The following is a 20,066-nucleotide window of genomic DNA, read 5'->3' as shown; positions in this document are numbered from 1 at the left end:
TGTGGGGACCATTTTTTTAGGAGGACCTGTATTGTGTTTGGTTACTTATGGTTAATGTTAAGGTTAGGGCTGGGTAGGGGATAAGGTCGTCATTAGTGGGATTAGGGTTATGCCCATAGAAATGAATGGATGGTCCCCACAAAGATATGAGTACAGGTGTGTGTGTGTGTGTGTGTGTGTGTGTGTGTGTGTGTGTGTGTGTGTGTGTGTGTGTGATTTTACTGGAATCAGATCAGGAGTTTTTCTGCTCCCCATCTCAATCTTAAATACAATCTAAAAGAAAAGTGTGTGTGTTTGAGAGAGAGAGAGAGAGAGAAAGGAGGGGGGGCGGATCTCTCTAAGTCTGAGAACAATAGAGAAGCAGCAGCTTGACTACCATACCTAAAGTTTAGAAAACAGGCTTTTTTGTGGGGGCTGACGGGACAAGGCAGCCATGTTCTTAAATGCAAGCTTAACTTCACGTCCAGATTGGCTGTCTGGGTTTACATTGACTAATTAAGTTTCCACCCCCTTAATTACAGATACAGACAACGCATTGATTAACGATATTTTTCTTCATTTTGGTGTTAATACTTTTATTATTCGTCGTGAGAAATTTCTGTTCCCTCTTGGTTTTTGTGAAGCTCCGTTAAAAGTTTTGTAGTACCTCAGTGAAGTCTCTATTTTCCAGTTAAAACAGCAGAGGGCGATATTTACCAACTTATGGACGAGGTGTTTTATCTGCACGGAAAATCACGTTATACAGTTATTAACCAGGCGACCCCAAGTCGTCCGTAACCAAAGCTGCCAGGGTTTCGGGACTGTTGTTTTGTTGGCCAGCCACTGTCTGATAGTATCTAAATGAAATTACTTTTAAATATAACCTCGGAAGAAAACGTTAGAATATTGGCATGATTAGGTACTCCACAATCGAGTGAGGTTATTACAACTTCACAATTCAGTTCAAGTACTTTGTTTAACTTTATTACTGCAGAGTCCCTGGGGTTTTAATCGGGAAACTGACTTTCTAGTCCAAGTCCTTAATTACTGCCTTTTCCCGCTTATAGTTAACTTTAACTGTAAGTTAGGCCATATTTTATGATTAAACCTGCACGGACACATGCAGCATACAAAACTTAGTATAGCTCTCTCTCCTGCACACGCACACTGCTGTCTTGTGTACACAATCCAACAGTCAAACTTCCAGGATGCGTCTCACCCTTCGGTTGTCTTACAGCCATGCTTAGATGGTGATCGCAGCCCAGTCCTTGGATGCAGTTTGCCAGCGCGGCGCAGGTCGATGCGAGTCACAGTAACAAACGGAGAGCGAGAGATCTCTACTTGGAAGACCTGTTCATTAATGTGTACAATGTGTATTGTGCTTTTTATCTAAAACCCTATGGTACAACAAAATTCCAGGCACCAGGCAGTAATATATGCGATAAATGTATTTCTGTTTTCAAATCAACAAACGTAGCTGTGGGATGCATCCATTTTAGCGTATTTAATTCTTGTCTGGCTCTTGCCGAGGCCTTGAGTGTCTCCGGCAAAGACTCTACGGGTGTCTGTGCTCATCTCTTAAAGGTCTCCAGAAAAAAAGGTAAGAACAAGATTTCTTTGGCCATTTCTGTTGGTGTGCATCTCACCAGATATCGCAGCGTGGATGCTTTTGTTTGTTTTACTTTTTTTTTTTTTAATTTCTAGGGCCATAAATTGATGGCTCATAATTTAACATATTGCCAAACAACAACACGAAGATGAAAGAGGACCTCAGCCTTAAGAGACGATTTGTCTCTCTTGCCCTCGGACTTATTGGAATTCCCGGGATGGGTTCAGTTATTCTGCTCGGACTTAAGTCGGAACCGACCAAAGCGTCCCCAGGTTTATGCAAACGTGCCGTGTTGTCCTCGATAGTAATTACTAGCCCACCTCGCCGCTGTGCTGTAACTCACTATGCAAATGTGATGCGTTTTGCATATGAGGTGGCGCAGAGCCAGTCGAGCTGCAAAGCAGCAGGCAGATGTGCGGCGGAGCTCCAACGGCACGTTGCGGCTGCAGCTTTACATGCCAATGTCCCCATGAAAGGTTCGGAGTCACGTGACCAGACTGAACACCTTTTAAGCTAGAAAAGCTTCATTAATTCCATGGTTCCAAAACAACCGGAATAGTGATTATTTAAAATGTCAAAAGAACCGACAAGATAGTGACTAAATAGTCAATAAACAATTAATGCATTTTTAACCCACGGGATACCACAAAATTTTTAAATATGAATATTTAATCTAAAAACAGCTTTATGATCTGTCCAACTGATTTGTGAAATACAAAATATACGTAAATGTACGAATCAGGCTACAGCCTAATTACGTAACCTAAGTTAATACATTTGTTAATTCTGTATAAATACCTGGGTACAGTCCTGCAGTGGCCCCTTACTAATCTTTTGATGCAACGTGTATTTTTCTAGGCAAACAAGATAATGGTAAAAAAATAAACGAAACTTTAACTGAATATATTATACAATAATTAGTATGTTTTATGCAATAATGCCACGGTTAAATATTTAAAATAAGCAAGAACAATACATTTCACGAACTACCTGACGCTGTCTGAACAACTTGCAAGTGTTACTTTCTAACCAAAACCGATTTTGCAGATGTACGTCCTTTGTCATGTTTTAAAATGGGAATACATAAGAAACGAAGAAACGTGGTGCTGCGTGATGTTAAGACACCATCACTGTATGAGCTTTCAGCATAGATAGTTACCTGCGCCTGCATTGAGTCAGACTAAGATCCCGCTTCCATTGACATTTGCTAGAGTAAGGAATGCAGTTGGAGAAGCTAGTTTATACCAAATTTTCCAATGCATTTTACAGCAGGCTGTATCACCGAAGGCTGAAATGTTGCAAAGGATTTAGCAGATCTAAAACAAGGGGCTAAACTTTCAAATAAGTACAGGAGTGACGCAGCTGAACTCTTGAGCTTGACACTTAACTCGAATCGGATGGAAACCGAAATGTAAGATTCTGCAATATGTTAGAAAATTCTGAGCCGCGTTCTGGGTTCTGGATAATGGGGTATGCTATGCAAATTAATCATTTTGAAGTCAGGCCTTTGTTGTTTTATGCAAAAACACAGAGATGGGATAGGCTGCTGTGGGGTCTTCATGCAAATTGCTTCTCTGACAGGCAGATGATAGAAAGGCAATCTTCTTACACTGACCCAGTTAGCTAAATTAGTTGCATGTTAGTGTATTTTGGGTGGATTTGAATAAAATAGTACATTGGGCAGTAATTGGCATAAAATCTTGAACTAAGGGACCATTTAAATGCAACCAGTAAGTGGAAAGAAATTGATCAAGGTGAAGGGAAATTCTTTAATAATATTTTGTATTCTCTTGTTTTATACATTTTGAAATAAATACTTGTATGTATAAATGTATTGGCTGATAGTCGTGTGCAGGTAAGTTTACGGCACTACATTTTTTTTTTAAAGAACTGAAACTGAGGAAGATGTAAAATCCAACTATGTTAATTTAAATGAAAACAGCTGACTGAACGAGAGAGATGGAGACGGGGTGGAGAGTGACCGTGTGGCCAAGAGTAAATGGGGATATCCTTGAACTTATGAATATTATAACAGCAGTGTGATGCGCCAGAAAATTTGTAAGTGGGGCGCATTAGAATAACCTCAAGATCATTTCACTGTTACTGCAGCAATGGATCGCCTTGTTTCAGCATAAAGTTGTGCTGCATAGTAAAATCAGCTGTTTTTATTATTGCAGATATTAAGATGAGTGGAGAGTCAGTGGAGCGGACAGAATCCCACAGTGATCAAGCAGGTAAGGCTGTTTAAGTTTGCCTCCAATATTAAGCACTGTTATGATATCCTGCCAATCTGTTTACTTTGAGGTTTGGAGTTTGGGTTCGTCTGACAGTTTTGGTATGTTTCAGTGCCTCTTGGCATCTGAATAAGGGAAGACTAGCATTGCTCAGTGAAGGCATGTTGTCCTATTGCAGCAAGATTGTGTAAGACATCTGTCTGATATTTTTATTATTATTATTTGTTATTATTAATATTATTATTATTAGTAGTAGTAGTAGTAGTAGTAGTAGTATAGAAGTATTGTTAGCAGTAGTAATCTTAGTAGCAGTATTGGGATTTGTTGTGAGATCTAACACTAAAATGAGTGACCTGTGACTTCTTCATCCATGTTGATGGTGGTATGGTTTTTGATTAGGTGCGTAGGTTGGTACCCCAGCTTTGAAGAGATTTGTCCTCTTTATCATTAGCTTTTATTGGCATGTGTTTTTATATCCCAGTAACACTTTTGTGTCGGTGTGCAATTATACTTTTCACGGCGAGCTCAATTTGCGAATAGAGGAACAGCGTGGACAGGTGAATTTGTCGGCTCGTGCAAAAGTTACGCGTCAATCGACCAATGGGATTACAGGAGAGATGAAACGTAAGACAGCTGTCAACTGCAAAGAGCATTTTTCAATTTAACACAAGAAGCGCAACTTGAGTGATGTGACATTTAGAAGAAGCGACACGGTGGGATAGTGTTAGTCATCCGTCAGAACTGTTAAAGAGGGGAAAGTTTAGTTGCTGCCCTGTTAAGCTGTGGGTGTGGAGATTGGGGGTAGCGTGAAGGAGGCTGCTGCTCTCATGCAGGAGTTGGGGTGGCAGAACGGCCTGCAGCTAAGCCGTACGATGTGGAACAGGCAGACCGCGAAATGAGGAACTCAGGTCCTAGAGAACTGACTACTGTCGTGTGATTCTGCTTCAACGAACCATTCAATGAATGTCCCCTTTTCTAGCTGTTGATAATATCTGGCAAAACTTCAGCTGTCATTATTTGAAATTCTCTCCCATAGTTAACTGGAAGCTAATGTTGGTTTTTTTGGTCAGTTACATTATCTAAAAAATTGGAGTTGAATCCAGCTTCAGCCGGCAGATGATTGTGGGCGTTTCTGCAGCATCCCTTGAATCCCATTGCGTTAGATTAGAGATAATGTTCTACTTAAAGTCAAAGAAGCAAGAAACAGGTAATATCCCCCTTAGACCCCACCCATTCATTTATGTCCATTGTAGTGGACATTTTGTTTTTGCATCTATCTTTTCACTGATGTAAGGAAACATATTTATTCCTGTTGTACTCTAAAGAGGACATGCTCTGAAATTAAAAATAAAAATAAATTAGAAAAAATCTAAATTGTAAGATGTCTTATTTCCTCCAAAGACAAATATCCTAAAATTGAAGGACACTTTTTTCCACTTTTTTCACATGCCAGATTAATATAAATACAAATAACATCTGATAATTTCCTAGAATATGTAGCACATTAAAATAGTATATAGAAGTTTAAAATATAGATATTGTCAAGTAATGGTAGGGTAATCTATTCAGAGTACAGGGTTTCTTGTAAATCCAATTTATGGTCTGTCTAACTGATTTGTGAAATACAAAATATAAGTAAATGTACGAATCAATATAAGAGAATTAGGCTGTAATTACGTAACCTAAGTTAATACATTTGTTAATTTTTTTGGCTGTAAAATTACAATTTACAGAATTGACCATTTTTTTTCCCCATGTTCTTTTTCATATACCTTTATGGATATGTGTTTAGGTTAATGAAGATATTTTCTTTAGCTTTCTAGAGATATGTGTTTAGTAATTATAGTTATTTATTCAGTCATTTGTGTATATTACTTGGTCATTTGTGTATTTAGAAATTCCTGTGGTGTATTCATGCTTGGTGTAATGGGATAGTAAGAAATAATTACTTAAAAATGCATTCACAATTCAGTCTGCTGTTAAATGCCAGAACACATAAAATAATGATCATTTTTGTTGCTACGGGGACCAGTGCTAGATTACTTTATATACTTAAGTTCTTAAAAATGAAAGTGGGACGTGATTAAGTGTTACATTATACACACGCTGCTAAAATAATAAGATCAAATCCACTATAATGGCAGGGAGATGCCTGGATTATTGTGCAGAATACTTTTTAAAACACTTTTTAAATCCTGGGATGATTCGTTGCTGTTGGGCCTTTGCTTTAGTAAACATCAAGTTACAGATGTTGATCTGGAGGAAGATGCCTGGCGAGAAAGTATTAAAGCAATACAAGCAGATACTTAATCAGCATCAAGCAGTACCATCTCTGTCTACCCAGAATCCTTCAGGAGGAAGACAGGAAGGTGTGGGACAGTTGCATTATTTATCTGTGTATTTGTTTAGCTAGCAGCCTCTGTTTAATTAGATGCTATACTTTAGGCTCACTTTCGAAGAGTTTTACTGGTTACTACCGGTTTTGAAAATGTAGCTTTTACGGAAGGTATTCAGGCTGTGGATGTGACTGTCAAATATGGTGAGCGCAACTCCGCGTAGCGTTAGCAAAGTTTCTGTTGCAGCCGCAGGTCCTTAAGTGCCAAGGTGCGATTGCCCCCCATGAGGTTAGCTGTGGTGAGGGCCACAGAGAATGAGAGAGCACACTGCACCCCCCCAGTCCACCTACCACTCCAGCCCCTCTGTGGTTCCCACAAGTCTCCCAGCCCATGGACTTAAGCAGGCTGTCATGGAGACCGATCTCAGGCCTAATTTGCATAGCCTTGCGATTTCCATACTGGAAGTCTGGCTTTAGAGGGAATAAAAATTTCCATATCGTGGCTGTGCAACATCACAGTCTGCTGTGGACTCCCAGAACTCCAATTTGGAAATCAAATGAGCAAGATTACCCCACACGCGAGATGTTTGATCGACCTGCAGTCTGTGCGGCCTCTTTCCATGGCAGGGAGAGGGACACAAAGTCTTGGCAAAATGCTTTTCCCAGTTTTTTGGATTTGATCTCTTTATTGAGTGTCTGTCATAATATCACAACACATCCACAATGCCCCGACAGACCATTCAATGATATAAGTGGGTTTCAGTTACACTATAAACCAAGAATCATTTAACGCGAGTTTCCCACTGATATTCTGGAATGACAAGTTTATCATTCCTGTGATTACTCTCCAGATCAGTTCAACTAACTCTTTTAAATATTATTTTCCAGACAATGAACAACATGAACTTGACTTCACAAGACAGGTGAGTGTAGCTCTGACCCATCTGTGCTCATGCCTTATTCCAGCACATTGAGGGCTATTCTTGGGACAAGAGTCCTTGGTTTCATGTAACCGGTGTTACCTCAGAGGTGATATTACGGCTCCTTTAAAATGATACGTAAACGCTTACATAAAGACATAAATGAAGATATTTATAAGTGCTAATCCATAAACGATAGGGCTTGGTGCCAAAGCGGTACAGGAACTGCCCCCAACGCACAGTGAGTCATTTGCATGTGCTGTTGCCAGAAGGGAGGGAAGAGAATGGCAGAACAGGGTTTGTTTGCCAAAGGTCCTATCTTGTCTAACCGGTACAGGGGTACATAATGGCACAGAGAGCAGAAAACAACAGATGTCTGCCGGTTCTTCATACTTTTTGTTTGATTAAACCCCCACAGGATATCTGATCCCCATCGTTCAGGGGATTCTGCCAGTTCCCGAAGCTGCTTATATTTGATCGAAAGCCGATTTGGAACTGAAGGATACTTCTAAGGATCTATGTGGTAAATGAAAACCTCTTTGTTTTTTGTTTTTAGATTAAGACCGAGGAGATCAGCGAATCCCCGCACTCCATTCCATCACACAAGACATGTCACCTGACACAAGGATCTCCCATGTCCACCGGGCACTTGACAGGGGTATGGGCTTCACGTTCCAACTTTTGCAACAGTGACATCTAGTGGCTGGTGATAAGACCAGACTGGTATGAACTGGACACCCCAGACATTTATCAAAGTTTTTAATCTCATTAAACCATTTTAATGAAAAATGCAAAGCCTGGTTTTTTATTTTTAGTATATGCATTTTTATGTTATATACTTAACATTTGTCATAAATTAAAATTTATCGAAACTGTATTTAGCTTGATGCTACATTAGCTGTAAAAAGCAGAGTAGGTGAGTACGTATGCTAACACGCTGTCCGGTCCTGTATTTTTGTATCCCGCAGGACCTGCCCTCCCTACACCCACTTCAGCAGCTGGTCCTCATGCCCGGATCACATATTCCTGCCTCCTCATCCCTCTTGCTGTCTCAGACACAGACTGGGCACCAAGGTAAACCCAGTGTCTTATAGCCAACGAATGCATAGAGTATACAACGCATCTGCAACATATTCTTTAGATGGGGCTATAATACCAATACAGTAAAAAAAACAATCAATGAAAAATGAACATGCTTATTTTCTCATTTCCTACCCGCCCGTCCTATCTGTACTATGTACTATGTATCCAATCAAGGTTCATAGTTAATTACATATCCAGACTGAATTATGTCTTCTGGCTTTTACACCCTATTCATATTTACCGCTGTTACCTTAAACTGTTATATTTCAGTAAGTGATACTATTATGTTGGAAGAGGTGCGATATAAAAATTAATTAAATTCAAAACTGAATGCTCCTGGCAATTGAGGGCTCTAAGCGGTTGGGAAAGTAGAGTATTGAACTTCTCTGTTGTGACTTGACAGTAAAAAAACTGCTTCATGTGGTATTTCAGTCACGTCAGAACTTCTAAAACCACTCCTGACTGGTTGAGCCTTTTATTTTAAGATTTGTCGTTTTTTTGGGCATTGCTGAGAACGGCATTGGCTCTTCTTTATCTGTGCCACAGCCTTGCTGCAGCAAAATCTACTTTCCCACTCCCAGTCAGGCCCCATGCAGCACCAGCCCGGATTGGCGATCACTCCACAGGTAAGGAGCTGATTCCGGGGGGAGGAATTGCACAGTAGCAGTTTAATGTCTCTGATGGAGTAAAAACCGAAATACTGTAGGATGACACCATTGTCGAATGAAAACGGCGCAAACTCTATAAATGGAAACAACTGCACTCAAAATATTTAAATATATACAGCTACGGAAAAAATTGAGACCACAGCAAAATTTTCAGATTCACTCTCAATTTCTCAATTTCTGGATATGCGCCTATACATTTTTTTTTGTATATTCCACCCTGGTTCTTCTCTGTTTCTCATTGATGAAAGCATCAGAGACATTAAACTTTCAGTCCTGCTTCTGGGAGCCTGTTATGAATTGTCCTAGCAGTGAACTTCATACCACTTAATGTTTCCCATTCTTTTTGAAAGTCACTTGAGATTTTTTTTTTATTTAAATGTAGAGTGGTCCATTACTTTTTTTCCAGAGCTGCATAATATATCAAAAATACATGAACAATATTTATTGAGTGATTTCTTCTTTGCCATCTGACTATTTGATGCAGGCAATGAGTCGGTCAGGCCTGGCTGGGTCCTCACTGGACGGGCATCCGGAGATGCCCCATCTTCAGGTTCCCAAACACATGGCCCCTATGCAGCAGGATGAGCCCAGTGACTTGGAGGAGCTGGAGCAGTTTGCCAAGGCCTTTAAGCAGAGGCGCATCAAACTGGGCTTCACTCAGGTACAGGCACTGCTTCCAAAGCCTTCTGCCCCATATCATCGTACGTTGGAGGTGAGGGACCACAGATGGGGTCGGGTGTCATGAACACAGGTCCCCCCACAGGGCGATGTGGGACTGGCCATGGGAAAGCTGTACGGGAATGATTTCAGCCAGACCACCATCTCTCGCTTTGAGGCGCTCAACCTGAGCTTCAAGAACATGTGCAAGCTGAAGCCCCTGCTGGAGAAGTGGCTGAGCGACGCAGGTAGGCAGGAGACCCGCTGGTTAAATGAAAGATGGCGACAAAAGATTCTGGTCAAGCCCTTCTGATTCTGTTTGCATGACTATTCATTATGATTCAATCAGGTGACAATTGGAGAACCTTTTTTAAAACCTGCATAAAAACTTCAAAAAGCTTGTGTTTTCATTTTATTAGAGAATTAACTGAATGTGCTTCAAATGCCTTTGAATAAATAATAGAGATTTGCTGCCATCTATTGTTCACACACTGTCAAAAAAAAAAAAGAGTACCAATTTGTACCTTTGCTTGTCACTGGGGCTGTACCCTCAAGTGTCTGCTAATTGTACCTTATAGCTGTAGGTACTTGTACCTTTTAAGATACAGACATGGACTCTGAGGAACATTTTTATATCACTGGGGGTACATTAATGTTGTTCGTATCTTGGGCATGTTCCTCAGAGTCCATTTATGTACCTTAAATTAGACTAAAGGGTACATTTACCTACAGCTATAAGGTACAATTGTCAGACCCTTTAGGGTACAGCCCCAGTGTCAAGCAGAGGTACAAATCGGTACCCTTTTTCCTGACAATGTAGTGAGAACAATTACTGAATTTCACCAAACCATAGATTTGTCCTGAGAGCAGACTGACAATTTTAGCGGAGTTTTGTTTGCAACATTTAGATTTTCAAATAAATAAATGTACAATTAAGGATACTGATATGTAATTCAAAGAGATATTAACAAATATATGCAATTTTGCATTCAATTTAGTGCTAAATTCATTCTGTAAAGAGTCTCCTGGTCTGACATAGACACGCACACACACTTTCTAGAAATAAAATTCATCCTAAAGGTGCAACCCCCCCCCACCAGAAAACTCGCCATCTGATGCTATAGCCAGCACTACTACCCTGCCCCCGCCAATGGAAGGTTACGTTAGAAAGAGGAAGAAGAGGACAAGCATAGAAACCAACATCAAGATGACTTTAGAGAAACGCTTTCATGATGTAAGTACACTCTTGTCTGAATGTGGGCTTGCTTGTTTACCAAATCATGCATCAGCGCTTAATTGAGTGGCCGTATATTTGTTTAGGTGATTCATGTTAGGTGCTCAGAGATCTAAGAGCAGTCTCACATGTTCAGTTCCAGAACACTACTTCACAGACCATTGTCACACCCTTTGTAACATAAACCAGGGAACAAGAACTAACTTGCAACAATGTTGTCGGTAAATTTTGCTGTTGTAAAGGATACCTTGGAATTAAAGAACGCCGTGTACTATTGACAAGGAGTGCCTGTGACTCAGATTCGGAGCCCGCACTTTCATAGCATTTAGCACACCACACAAAGGCCTCGCTGTCTGTCTGTGTATTTTTACCCCAGAATCCCAAACCAAACTCAGAGGAGATCACGCTGATCTCAGAGCAGCTGGCGATGGAGAAGGAAGTGGTCCGGGTCTGGTTCTGTAACCGGAGACAGAAAGAGAAGAGGATCTACTGTCCAATGTCTACTCCATCCTTGAAACCTCCCAGTTACAACTCCAGACTTGTGAGACTACGTCCTTCACTGCTCATTTACATCAGTTCTGGACCTTTGCTTCTAATAGAACGTCTGCTTCCAGGTGCATATACTGACCCATCTCACAATGACAAAACGTCCTTCTTAATTCTACAGGTCCCAACCTCCAGGTCATTCAGTCCGCATACAGCAAGTGCAGGTGAGTGATTTGGTGACAAGATACTAAACCTAATGTGAGAAAACATATAGAAGATCTAGATAGATATTCAGTAATATGCAAACCATAGATGCACTCGGTCTTGACAAAAACCATTCTAGAACACTTAACCTACAAGGGATGGAGTGAAATGTAATGGAACAGAATGGAAACACTTAAGATTTTAATATTACGGACCTAATAAGGAACTGGTTTACCCTTTGCCTTAGGTATCAGACCTTTTTATAGCTGACAGATGCTTATAACTGGCTTTCAGTCTTTTGTAGCTGCATTTGTGATTGTGATTTATTTAAAATTTAAAGTTATTTTGATGTTTTGTTTATGTCATGTTCTTATGTTTCAGTTACATTTATATGTTGAGTAGTGTAAAGGTTAGTCTTCTCCATTACGGGCTGTGCATTTTAATGTGGTTATATATAGTTTCCATCAGCATGAATGTGTGTTTTTCGTCCGAGGTACTGAACTCCTGCTGTTGACACAGTTAGGTCCTCTTGTTCTTCCAGTGTCGTCCAGTTCATCTCCCAGCAGTCCCAGTCGTGGATCTTCTCCTAGCCCTCTCACTTCACAGGGGGTCACCCAGTCCATCAACACCACAGGGTATGAAACCTTCTCCCGCCTTCTTTCTCACTGTACACGTCTTTAAAAGTGCTTCCTTCAGCCCTACAACAAGCCTACTAGCACTGCTTTAGACACTGAACCTCTTACTTCTACTTGCCTGTCGTTCCTGTGGCTCTGTTACAGCTTCAGGTCGGTCATCGTCAGCATGTGGCTCAATGAGTTAGACCTCTCTGCCTGTAATTGGAAAGTTACCAGTTTGAATCCCATTTTCGGCAGAATAGTCACTTCTCCATTGGGCCCTTGAGCCATTTTACCCCAACCCCCCCCAACAACGCACCAGGGGTACCGTATAAATGGCTATTAAGACCCCAATAATGCACTTGGGCCCAACCTTTACCTGTATATTTGTGTGAATATGTCTCAAAGGACAGCAAGATGGCAGATGTGAAAAGAAGCATTACAATAGCTTGTACTTCTGTACTTCAGCAAATAAAGAATCATCAATTAAAAAAATGGTCTTCGTTAACTGAATAGACAACATGGACATTTTTGTGTGTAACATTTCCTATTTCTGGGAATAAACCATTTAATTCCTAGTCATTCCTCAGAGCTTGTTTTGAAAACAGCCAGTTTAGTGATTTAAGAGATAAGGATGTGGCCAATGTGTAACCAGACTTTTGTGTGATTGAATGCTTTCAGGTCATGGTACAGAGCATGGAACTCCTCCTACCTTCACTGATGGAGGACAGTTAGCTTAAAGTCTGTAACGCTTAAAAGCCAGATGTGCAAAAAGTTTACTTGAGTGAGCTCAGCAGAAAAGAAGGACATCAGCATGAATAACAAGCAGGGCTCAGAACAACGTTACATATATTTCTGCAATAAAGTACAATAATTGTATGGCAACTCTACGTTGATTTAAATGAAGACTTTTGATACCTCCTGTTTTTGTTTTAAGTTTGACAACACAATGTGCTTGGTGAACTGAAACACTTTACGGCATCTGGAATGTGGTGAGAGAGATCTCCAATGCAGCACTTCCAGAAGGTTCTACAAGCTATTCTCACAACCGCATTTATTGAAGAAGTGCCCTTTTTCAATATTGGGCACCGAAACACAGAGTGGAAAGACATCAGTCATTTAGATTGTATTTATTGAGCAAGTCTATCTGAATATATTGTGAATAAAATCGGTTAATATTTTCTGTTACCTGCATATTTTCGTTTTATACGAGTTTTGAGAAGTTGGCAAATGTGCATTTAAGAATATCTTTGATATTAATTATTCATGAATTATTAGGTCTGTCTTTTTTTCTTTCACACTAGAGTGGTTATGGGTGATTTTTTTTATTCTTAAATTTTGCTAAAATCTTACAGTTTTGAAGTTACGTGTGTGTGAAAATGTCACTGTATACATTTTGAAGACACTTTGTCCTATCATTCTAATATTTGACAGTGGCTTTTAAAGATGCGCAAAACACTGATTTCAATGTTTTAAAAATGAAGAAATAAAATTTGTACATACTGTTTCTTTCGGCTAATGAAAATTGATTACCACTTTTGTGATATATGGGTGATAAGATTTTTTTATACAAACCTCTACGTCCATCGAAAAATGCTTTTAAGTGATGCATTTAGTTCTGTCATACCCGTCCGTAAATCACTTCTGCGGCGTTGCCCCTCCCGGTGGCAATGGCAACTTTATTTATAACCTACTTTACACACAACGAAGTTGACCAAAGTGCTACAAGTGTATCAGAATACGAATAAAAGCCAAAAATAAACTAAAAATCACACGCAGTTGTTTTGAACGCCAGTAGATGTCGCCAAATATTTTTTTTTATATATACACACACACACTTGGATGCACATCTCAAGATGGTTGTAAACTGCCCATCCCACTTGGTTAATAACCTGCCAGCAGCAATGGTAAGACGGTTAGATGGCTTTTATGCGGTTTATCCACCACATCATGAATAAGGGGTAGGCGTACCACCAGTTCAGGATATGTGGTGGGGTAAACTGAGGGGGAAAAGACAGCATTACTACGAGCACTCATGCATTATTCAGGTAGGTGGGCTAGATGTACAGTAGACCCTACCGTTATCTTTAATGCTTTAGGTTTGGCTAATCCGATTGACCGATACGTACAGTAAGTGTTATTTGATTACTCGGTATCAAAAATCTTTAACTAGTAAAAAGTTTTACCGTGATTAATACTGATGGGCAGGCGAAAGTTGTTGTAGGTAACAGGTTTGAAACCTGCTTCTGCTTTAGAAAATGTCTCATTCAAATCGGTCGCTGTTTGAGTTTCTTTTATGGGTTTTTTTCTATCTAATGCAAGAAAACATATCCGTACAGGTGGTTTTTGTTTTTCTTTGTCAATGTTCTAGCCAAATGTAATTTAATAAATGTTTACATGTTATGGACTTGGTTTAACACAGTCTGCAAATAAAAATTTCAATTTGCAGTGTTATTATTGTAGTTTATTAACACTAGTGCGAGAGTGGATTCCACTATAGGTATTTAAAATTGTTTTGCTTAGTGTTTAGGAATGCAAGACCAAATATCACGCAAATCTGTTAATGGAATAAAATGTTATACTGACTTTTAAGGACTGATGTGAGGTTTTTACAAAACATGGATGGTTATATTTAAATGTGTGGGCTTTACAGTAACCAGATATTGCTGCAGACCTTACCAGTGGTCTCCTTCCTTTTAAAAGTCAGCCAGCCTCCAAAGCCGTGTGGGTTTAATGTCGTAAGACTGTCAGACGGAACTTAAGCCCGATCTGTCGGACCCCTCCCCCCGCCAGGATCGTATTTAGCCTCGGCCGCCCTGCCCGCTGATACCTTCTTACGAAGTATCCCCCCCATTATTTGCGCCATAATTTGCGCCCATGATCGTCCCCGAAGTACAAGCATCTACCTAGGTATGGGATGGCGGTGGCTCTTGGATTGTAGTTTGATTTATGACGTCATTGCTGCATCCCAATGGCAAATGGTGTTGCTTGCCGGCAGCTCAGCCCTAATACGTTAGGAGAAAAGGCTTTCTAATCTCCAGTGATTTTTGTTGCTAATGAGATGTTAAAATACGGGACACTAAAGAGTGGTCTGTACTAGGCTTTTTTGAGGGGAAACAAATGAACAATGTGGTTTGGATCTATGCTAGAAACAAGGGTCAGAATGCTGTGCAACTGCAATTTGTAACAACATGTATTTCAATGAAGTTACTTTGCGTATGGTGCCCATCTTCAAATCCCATTAACACTATGGTTCTGAATTCTCGAACAAATTCTGGTGGTAAACGTAAAATTTAAATTCCATGATGGTTCACAGCCAGTGCTGGTGCTAGAAAATGTAGCGCACTAGCTGAGCATCGCTGCCCGCGGCCCCCATCCAAGGCAAAGTGAAATTGCCCCTTGAGAAGTTGGCGTCCTAGACCAACCTATATGTTACCTATAGGATAGACTGGCTCTGATTATAATATTATGGAAACAGCATTGATCAATCCTGTTTGTCCTTGTATTATTTTTTTTTTTACTCTTTTTCCCAGAAAGGATATGACATCATTATCGGTGGCGTGCAGCCTGGTGTGTTGGGTGCTCCTTTACACCTGCCTCTGTCTCCACAACAGCCGCCGCAGCTATGAGTGGAACTGTCGGCTGGTCACTCTGCTCCACGGGATCCTCTGCGTGTGTGTGACAGCCTACATAGGCTTCGCCGACGGCCCCTGGCCCTTCACACACCCAGGCACGAAAGACAACTTGCACATTCAGACATTCACTACTGGTTACTTAATACAGCTCATTTTGGGGAAGGAATCTCATGGCTGCTAATGCCATTATGCCCCCCCCCCCCCCCCTAAGATTCCCTATGAGGTATTTCAAGAACATGGTTCCATCCTGGTACTTGATAGAAGTTGATAGAAATTATGCGATGCAATCAATCTGAACACTGTGCTGCCAGTTGCCGTAATCTAAATTAGAGATACAAGTATCCATGTTATGGATACACATGCACGCAGATATACTGATATACATATTCCTCCCTAGGATATTTTCACAGCTTTACCGCAGCTTTTTATAGATCCAGCTTGTGCTATTATCTGCAGCACAAACACATTTACGCAGTATATCTAGAAGGATTTAGGAAGCAAAGTTAGCCTGTGTTTAATGGGAAAGGACCAGACTGCGATTAAAATTCTGACTTTGTATGGTATTCTGCAAAAATGTCTTAAAGTATCCAGCTACTTAAACTAAAACTTTAGTACCCCTGGAGCTGGGGTTTAAGGATGGATGTGTGACTGTTCTGCCAAGACTTGGACCAGTGACCTTCTGATCACATGATCACAGACACAGGGGCTTAGCCTACTGTGCAAAATTCCACCACCAGTGAACATGTAGATGTGGGGTCTGTACAAATAAGCATAGAATCAGTAGGAGTATAAAATACTGTGGGTGACTAAGTATAACAGGGATGCCAACTCGAGTGAGATTTTCAAGACAAGTTACATTCAATTACATGTATGTAACAGTTCTATTACCTTGTAAATAGTCTGTAGGGTTTGTGAACTACCCCAGCGCTTTTGATGTAGCAAATTTTAGGTTTTCAATGGAATAGTATAGGTTTGTCGTAAGATCTTTTTGCGTGAGAGTCTGAAAGTGTGAATGTCACGCCAGATGCGTGAAAGTTGGCAACCCTAGTATAAAACGTCCCATAGGTGCCAGTATGCTTCTTGATGTAAGCATGTATACGTAGAACACTGGTAACATTAACAGCCAATTGTTGTGTTTTGAGTCCCTGACAGGCCCCTCCCTACTCACATTCCTCACAGGCGTGGAGAACACGGCGCTCCAGGTCGCCGCCATGTCCCTCAGCCTGGGCTACTTCCTGTTTGACATGGGCTGGTGCATATACTTCCACACGGAGGGACCAGTGATGCTGGCCCACCATGGCTTAAGCATCCTGGGCATCCTGCTGGCGCTGGGCTTGGGCGAGTCCGGCACCGAAGCATGTGCCGCCCTGTTCGGCACCGAGATCACCAACCCCCTGCTGCAGGCGCGGTGGTTCCTGCGGCAGATGGGACGCTATGAGGGGCTGGCAGGTGACGCCGTGGACCTGCTGTTTGTGGCGCTGTTCACGTCCGTACGCATCGGCGTGGGCAGCTGGATGCTCTACTGCGAGCTCGCCTCCCCCAGGCCGTCGCCGCTGATGAAAGCCGGTTCTGTCGCCATGTACGTGCTCTCGTGGGTGTTCATGGTGGACATCGCTCGCTTCGGTTTCCGGAAGAGCAGGGCCAGATACCGGACGTGGAAGGAGCGGCGTAGGATGCTGGAAGTCAACGGGAACCCTGGGAAGGCTGACTGAAACTGAGCTTATGAACTGAGAGGTGATACGGCTTCATTGCTGTTGGGAAAGCAGTAAGGAAAAGCTATCCGAAAAGGAGGGAAGATTTTGGACAGTGACGTAAACAATTTTTCTTTGATCTGAATTAAAGCCGTAAAGTTCATCGTTCCCATATGTCACGTGTATCTTAGGCTGTTTTATGGAACAAAGAAGAGCTTGAATCTTTCATTGGAGGTTTGCTTACTGCTAGCTTCTTTAGTAAATTCCATTTTGAAAGGCTTATTATTGCATATCCTAGTAGCTGACCCCCTTAGGACAGCGATGTGAACTCAGTTCTGTGAGGCCTGCCACACGTCTCCCTCTGCTGACACCATGTCACTGTCATTGAATGACAAAGCTCATTTATGGGAATGCAGTTCTTGGTTTCACCCACATTGTTCTAAGTGCTCAGCCATCATCAGTGTGTATGTGGGGGGGCACCCCTGCTAATGTGGTGGCACATCAGTGATTTTTGGCCCTGATCTTCAGTCTAGGGCATTGTTTCCCAACCCATTCCTCAGGGACCCCCATCCAGTCTGCATTTTTTGTCCCTCGCAGCACCTGGCCAGTGGGGAACACTGGATATCTGGTATAGGAGCTGAGAGACTGTGAAAATGAGGCCCTGTCTGGGGGTCCTTGAGGATTGGGTTGGGAAACCATGGTCTAGAGTATTTCTTGTTTTGACTGGTGCATAACTGGGGAAACCAAAGGGTCTTAATTTGGGATAAACAAAACCAAATTTTCATATGTTCTTATTATCCAGGACAGGAATGAACAGTTATGCCACCATTAACTGGTTCTTTATTTGGTGTAAAACAAGTTTGAGAAACACTCATCTTTCGTCAGCTACCAAACATTTTTGCCTCATTACGCCGTATCACTGTTTTGTCATGATTAATGTGTCAAAAGGAGAGAAATGTGATCTTAATACCAAGGAAGACTGTTTCATAGTGACAGGAAAGACAAAATTACTTAACATGAAAGTTACAACTTTTATGTGTCTTGATAAAATAGGTTATCAACTGTTAATCAGTGACAGGTGACAGGTGTCAACACTTTGTTTACACTTTATTTAATAGTTATTAGTAAATACTAGTCTCTTTAAGCATTTCAATTCAACTAATGTGTAACATAAATTGTGTTTTTGACAGAAATAGGTTTTTTATTAATATAAAATATATCCATTACTTTCAGCTATTCCTATAAATGCAATTGAATTATTGACCACGTTATGTATACTTTTAATGTACATTTATGCATTATTGTCATGCTAGTTTTTGTCAGTTGTCATTTTCCCGGTAAATGTTTGATGGAAACCTCTTATATTCAATGTAGTATTTAATGCAACCGGTAGATGGCAATAAACCCAAACTTTATTGCTGAACATTGTAATCCGAGCGCGAAAATTGTAGATGATAATTATATAGGACAAATTTCTATTCCATTTTCTTTAAAGATGGAAAATAGTCGTACCAATTTGACCTATTTATGTTTACTAGCGCCATTAGTGAATATAAGTGTTAGAACTATTATCAAAAAGTCCATAGTAGTGAACAAAAAACCACTAGGCTGAATTTTCCTTCAACTGAGTTCGGAGATAAACCTTTGCCCAGAAAAGTGTAAAACTAGGTCAGTATAAGAACAGTTGAACTAATGATATACTGCAAGGTCGCTTTCAGTCTAGTAGGGTAAGACACATGTTGAGACAAAAACATTTGTTTCCAGTTATAGTTTGGTACAGTAAGCAAATATTGACAATTTGTACAGGACCCATTAGGAGACTAATTGCTGCTAATTACACAAATCTTACATCTCTAAATTTATGTGCATATTCAAATTTAGATTAGGTTTGTTGAAGTCACTTGGATAAAATGATTAAATGCTATAAGTCTACATAGTTTTATTAATCATGAACTGTGTATGTGAAAAGCTTCCAAATAAATTCATTGATGCGATGATGTGTATTATTTTAAATGCCACTTCTGTCTAAAATGTCATTAAAAAATTTTTTTGCTTTAAAGAATTCCATCTGTGCTTCCAGGAAAAATGTGTGAATCAAATTATATTGTCCATCTGTATATAAACGTATTATATGTATATAAAATGTATTAAGACAGTAAAATCACCGAAGAATATACTCAACTACAGGATTTATAGTGTAGTGATGTGAATCAATTTAGCTAATAACTGAAAGTCTGAAACCAAGAAGACTGAGCACAATCTTGTTTTATTTTGCTCTCATTATTCACAAATTCATGCTGTTTGTTGAAACCAGATGCTACCCGCAGATGCCCTCTGTCCTTATTGCATGTGTGGCAGTTAAATGAGACAGATTTAAATGAGACGCTTTGTCATAAATTTAACTACATACGGCATCACTGCCTTGGGCACTCCTGTACTGTTTAGGATTGCATTCTGCTCAAAGCAGCTTCAAATTATAACATGCATATGTATCACCGTGTGGTTAATAATTTAAACCCAATAATTATAGCAATTTAAAAAGAAAGGATACTTGAAGAAATTTTAAAATAGAAGAAAAATTATTATTTTCGCGGTTCATCCAATGCGATCCACAGACTTAAAATACGTTTTAGTAGTTTAAATGCATTCTTTATTCAGCAAATCAGATTTAATAACTTTCTTAAAGGCAGGAAACCAACCAGTCCCTAGCAGTGGAT

General features: G+C 40.4%; 2 protein-coding genes across 12 annotated transcripts; both read left to right on the top strand.

The window, feature by feature from the left end:
- The first annotated feature begins 930 nt into the window (after nucleotides 1–930).
- On the top strand, nucleotides 931–13,530 carry pou2f3 (POU class 2 homeobox 3). 6 transcript variants are annotated; one of them, XM_023816325.2, is made up of 14 exons: nucleotides 931–1,579; nucleotides 1,684–2,064; nucleotides 3,766–3,822; nucleotides 7,046–7,080; nucleotides 7,634–7,735; nucleotides 8,046–8,151; nucleotides 8,707–8,786; nucleotides 9,313–9,489; nucleotides 9,592–9,733; nucleotides 10,586–10,719; nucleotides 11,096–11,260; nucleotides 11,387–11,429; nucleotides 11,951–12,044; nucleotides 12,705–13,530. In XM_023816325.2, exons 2-14 carry the CDS (start codon nucleotides 1,737–1,739, stop codon nucleotides 12,742–12,744), a joined length of 1,503 nt encoding a protein of 500 aa, XP_023672093.1. In that variant the 5' UTR covers nucleotides 931–1,579; nucleotides 1,684–1,736; the 3' UTR covers nucleotides 12,745–13,530. The 6 variants fall into 6 exon arrangements, with proteins under 6 accessions (XP_023672093.1, XP_023672092.1, XP_023672094.1 ...); XM_023816326.2 differs by lacking the exons at nucleotides 931–1,579; nucleotides 1,684–2,064 and adding exons at nucleotides 2,979–3,318; nucleotides 3,477–3,646; XM_023816324.2 differs by lacking the exon at nucleotides 1,684–2,064.
- Nucleotides 13,531–13,654: 124 nt separating this feature from the next.
- Nucleotides 13,655–19,411, top strand: LOC111846279 (TLC domain-containing protein 5-like). Of its 6 annotated transcripts, none has more exons than XM_023816333.2 (3): nucleotides 13,655–13,930; nucleotides 15,557–15,697; nucleotides 16,838–19,411. In XM_023816333.2, the coding sequence occupies exons 2-3, from the start codon at nucleotides 15,649–15,651 to the stop codon at nucleotides 17,368–17,370; spliced, it is 582 nt and encodes a 193-aa protein (XP_023672101.2). In that variant the 5' UTR covers nucleotides 13,655–13,930; nucleotides 15,557–15,648; the 3' UTR covers nucleotides 17,371–19,411. The 6 variants fall into 6 exon arrangements, with proteins under 6 accessions (XP_023672101.2, XP_023672099.2, XP_023672100.2 ...); XM_023816331.2 differs by having other exon boundaries at nucleotides 15,557–15,753; XM_023816332.2 differs by lacking the exon at nucleotides 13,655–13,930 and adding an exon at nucleotides 13,937–14,071.
- Nucleotides 19,412–20,066: the final 655 nt, after the last annotated feature.

Source organism: Paramormyrops kingsleyae, chromosome 18, assembly GCF_048594095.1.
Source record: "Paramormyrops kingsleyae isolate MSU_618 chromosome 18, PKINGS_0.4, whole genome shotgun sequence".
NCBI classification, from domain to species: Eukaryota; Metazoa; Chordata; class Actinopteri; order Osteoglossiformes; family Mormyridae; genus Paramormyrops; species Paramormyrops kingsleyae.
Note: the sequence above shows the minus strand (reverse complement) of the source record. Positions and strands in the feature narration are given on the sequence as shown.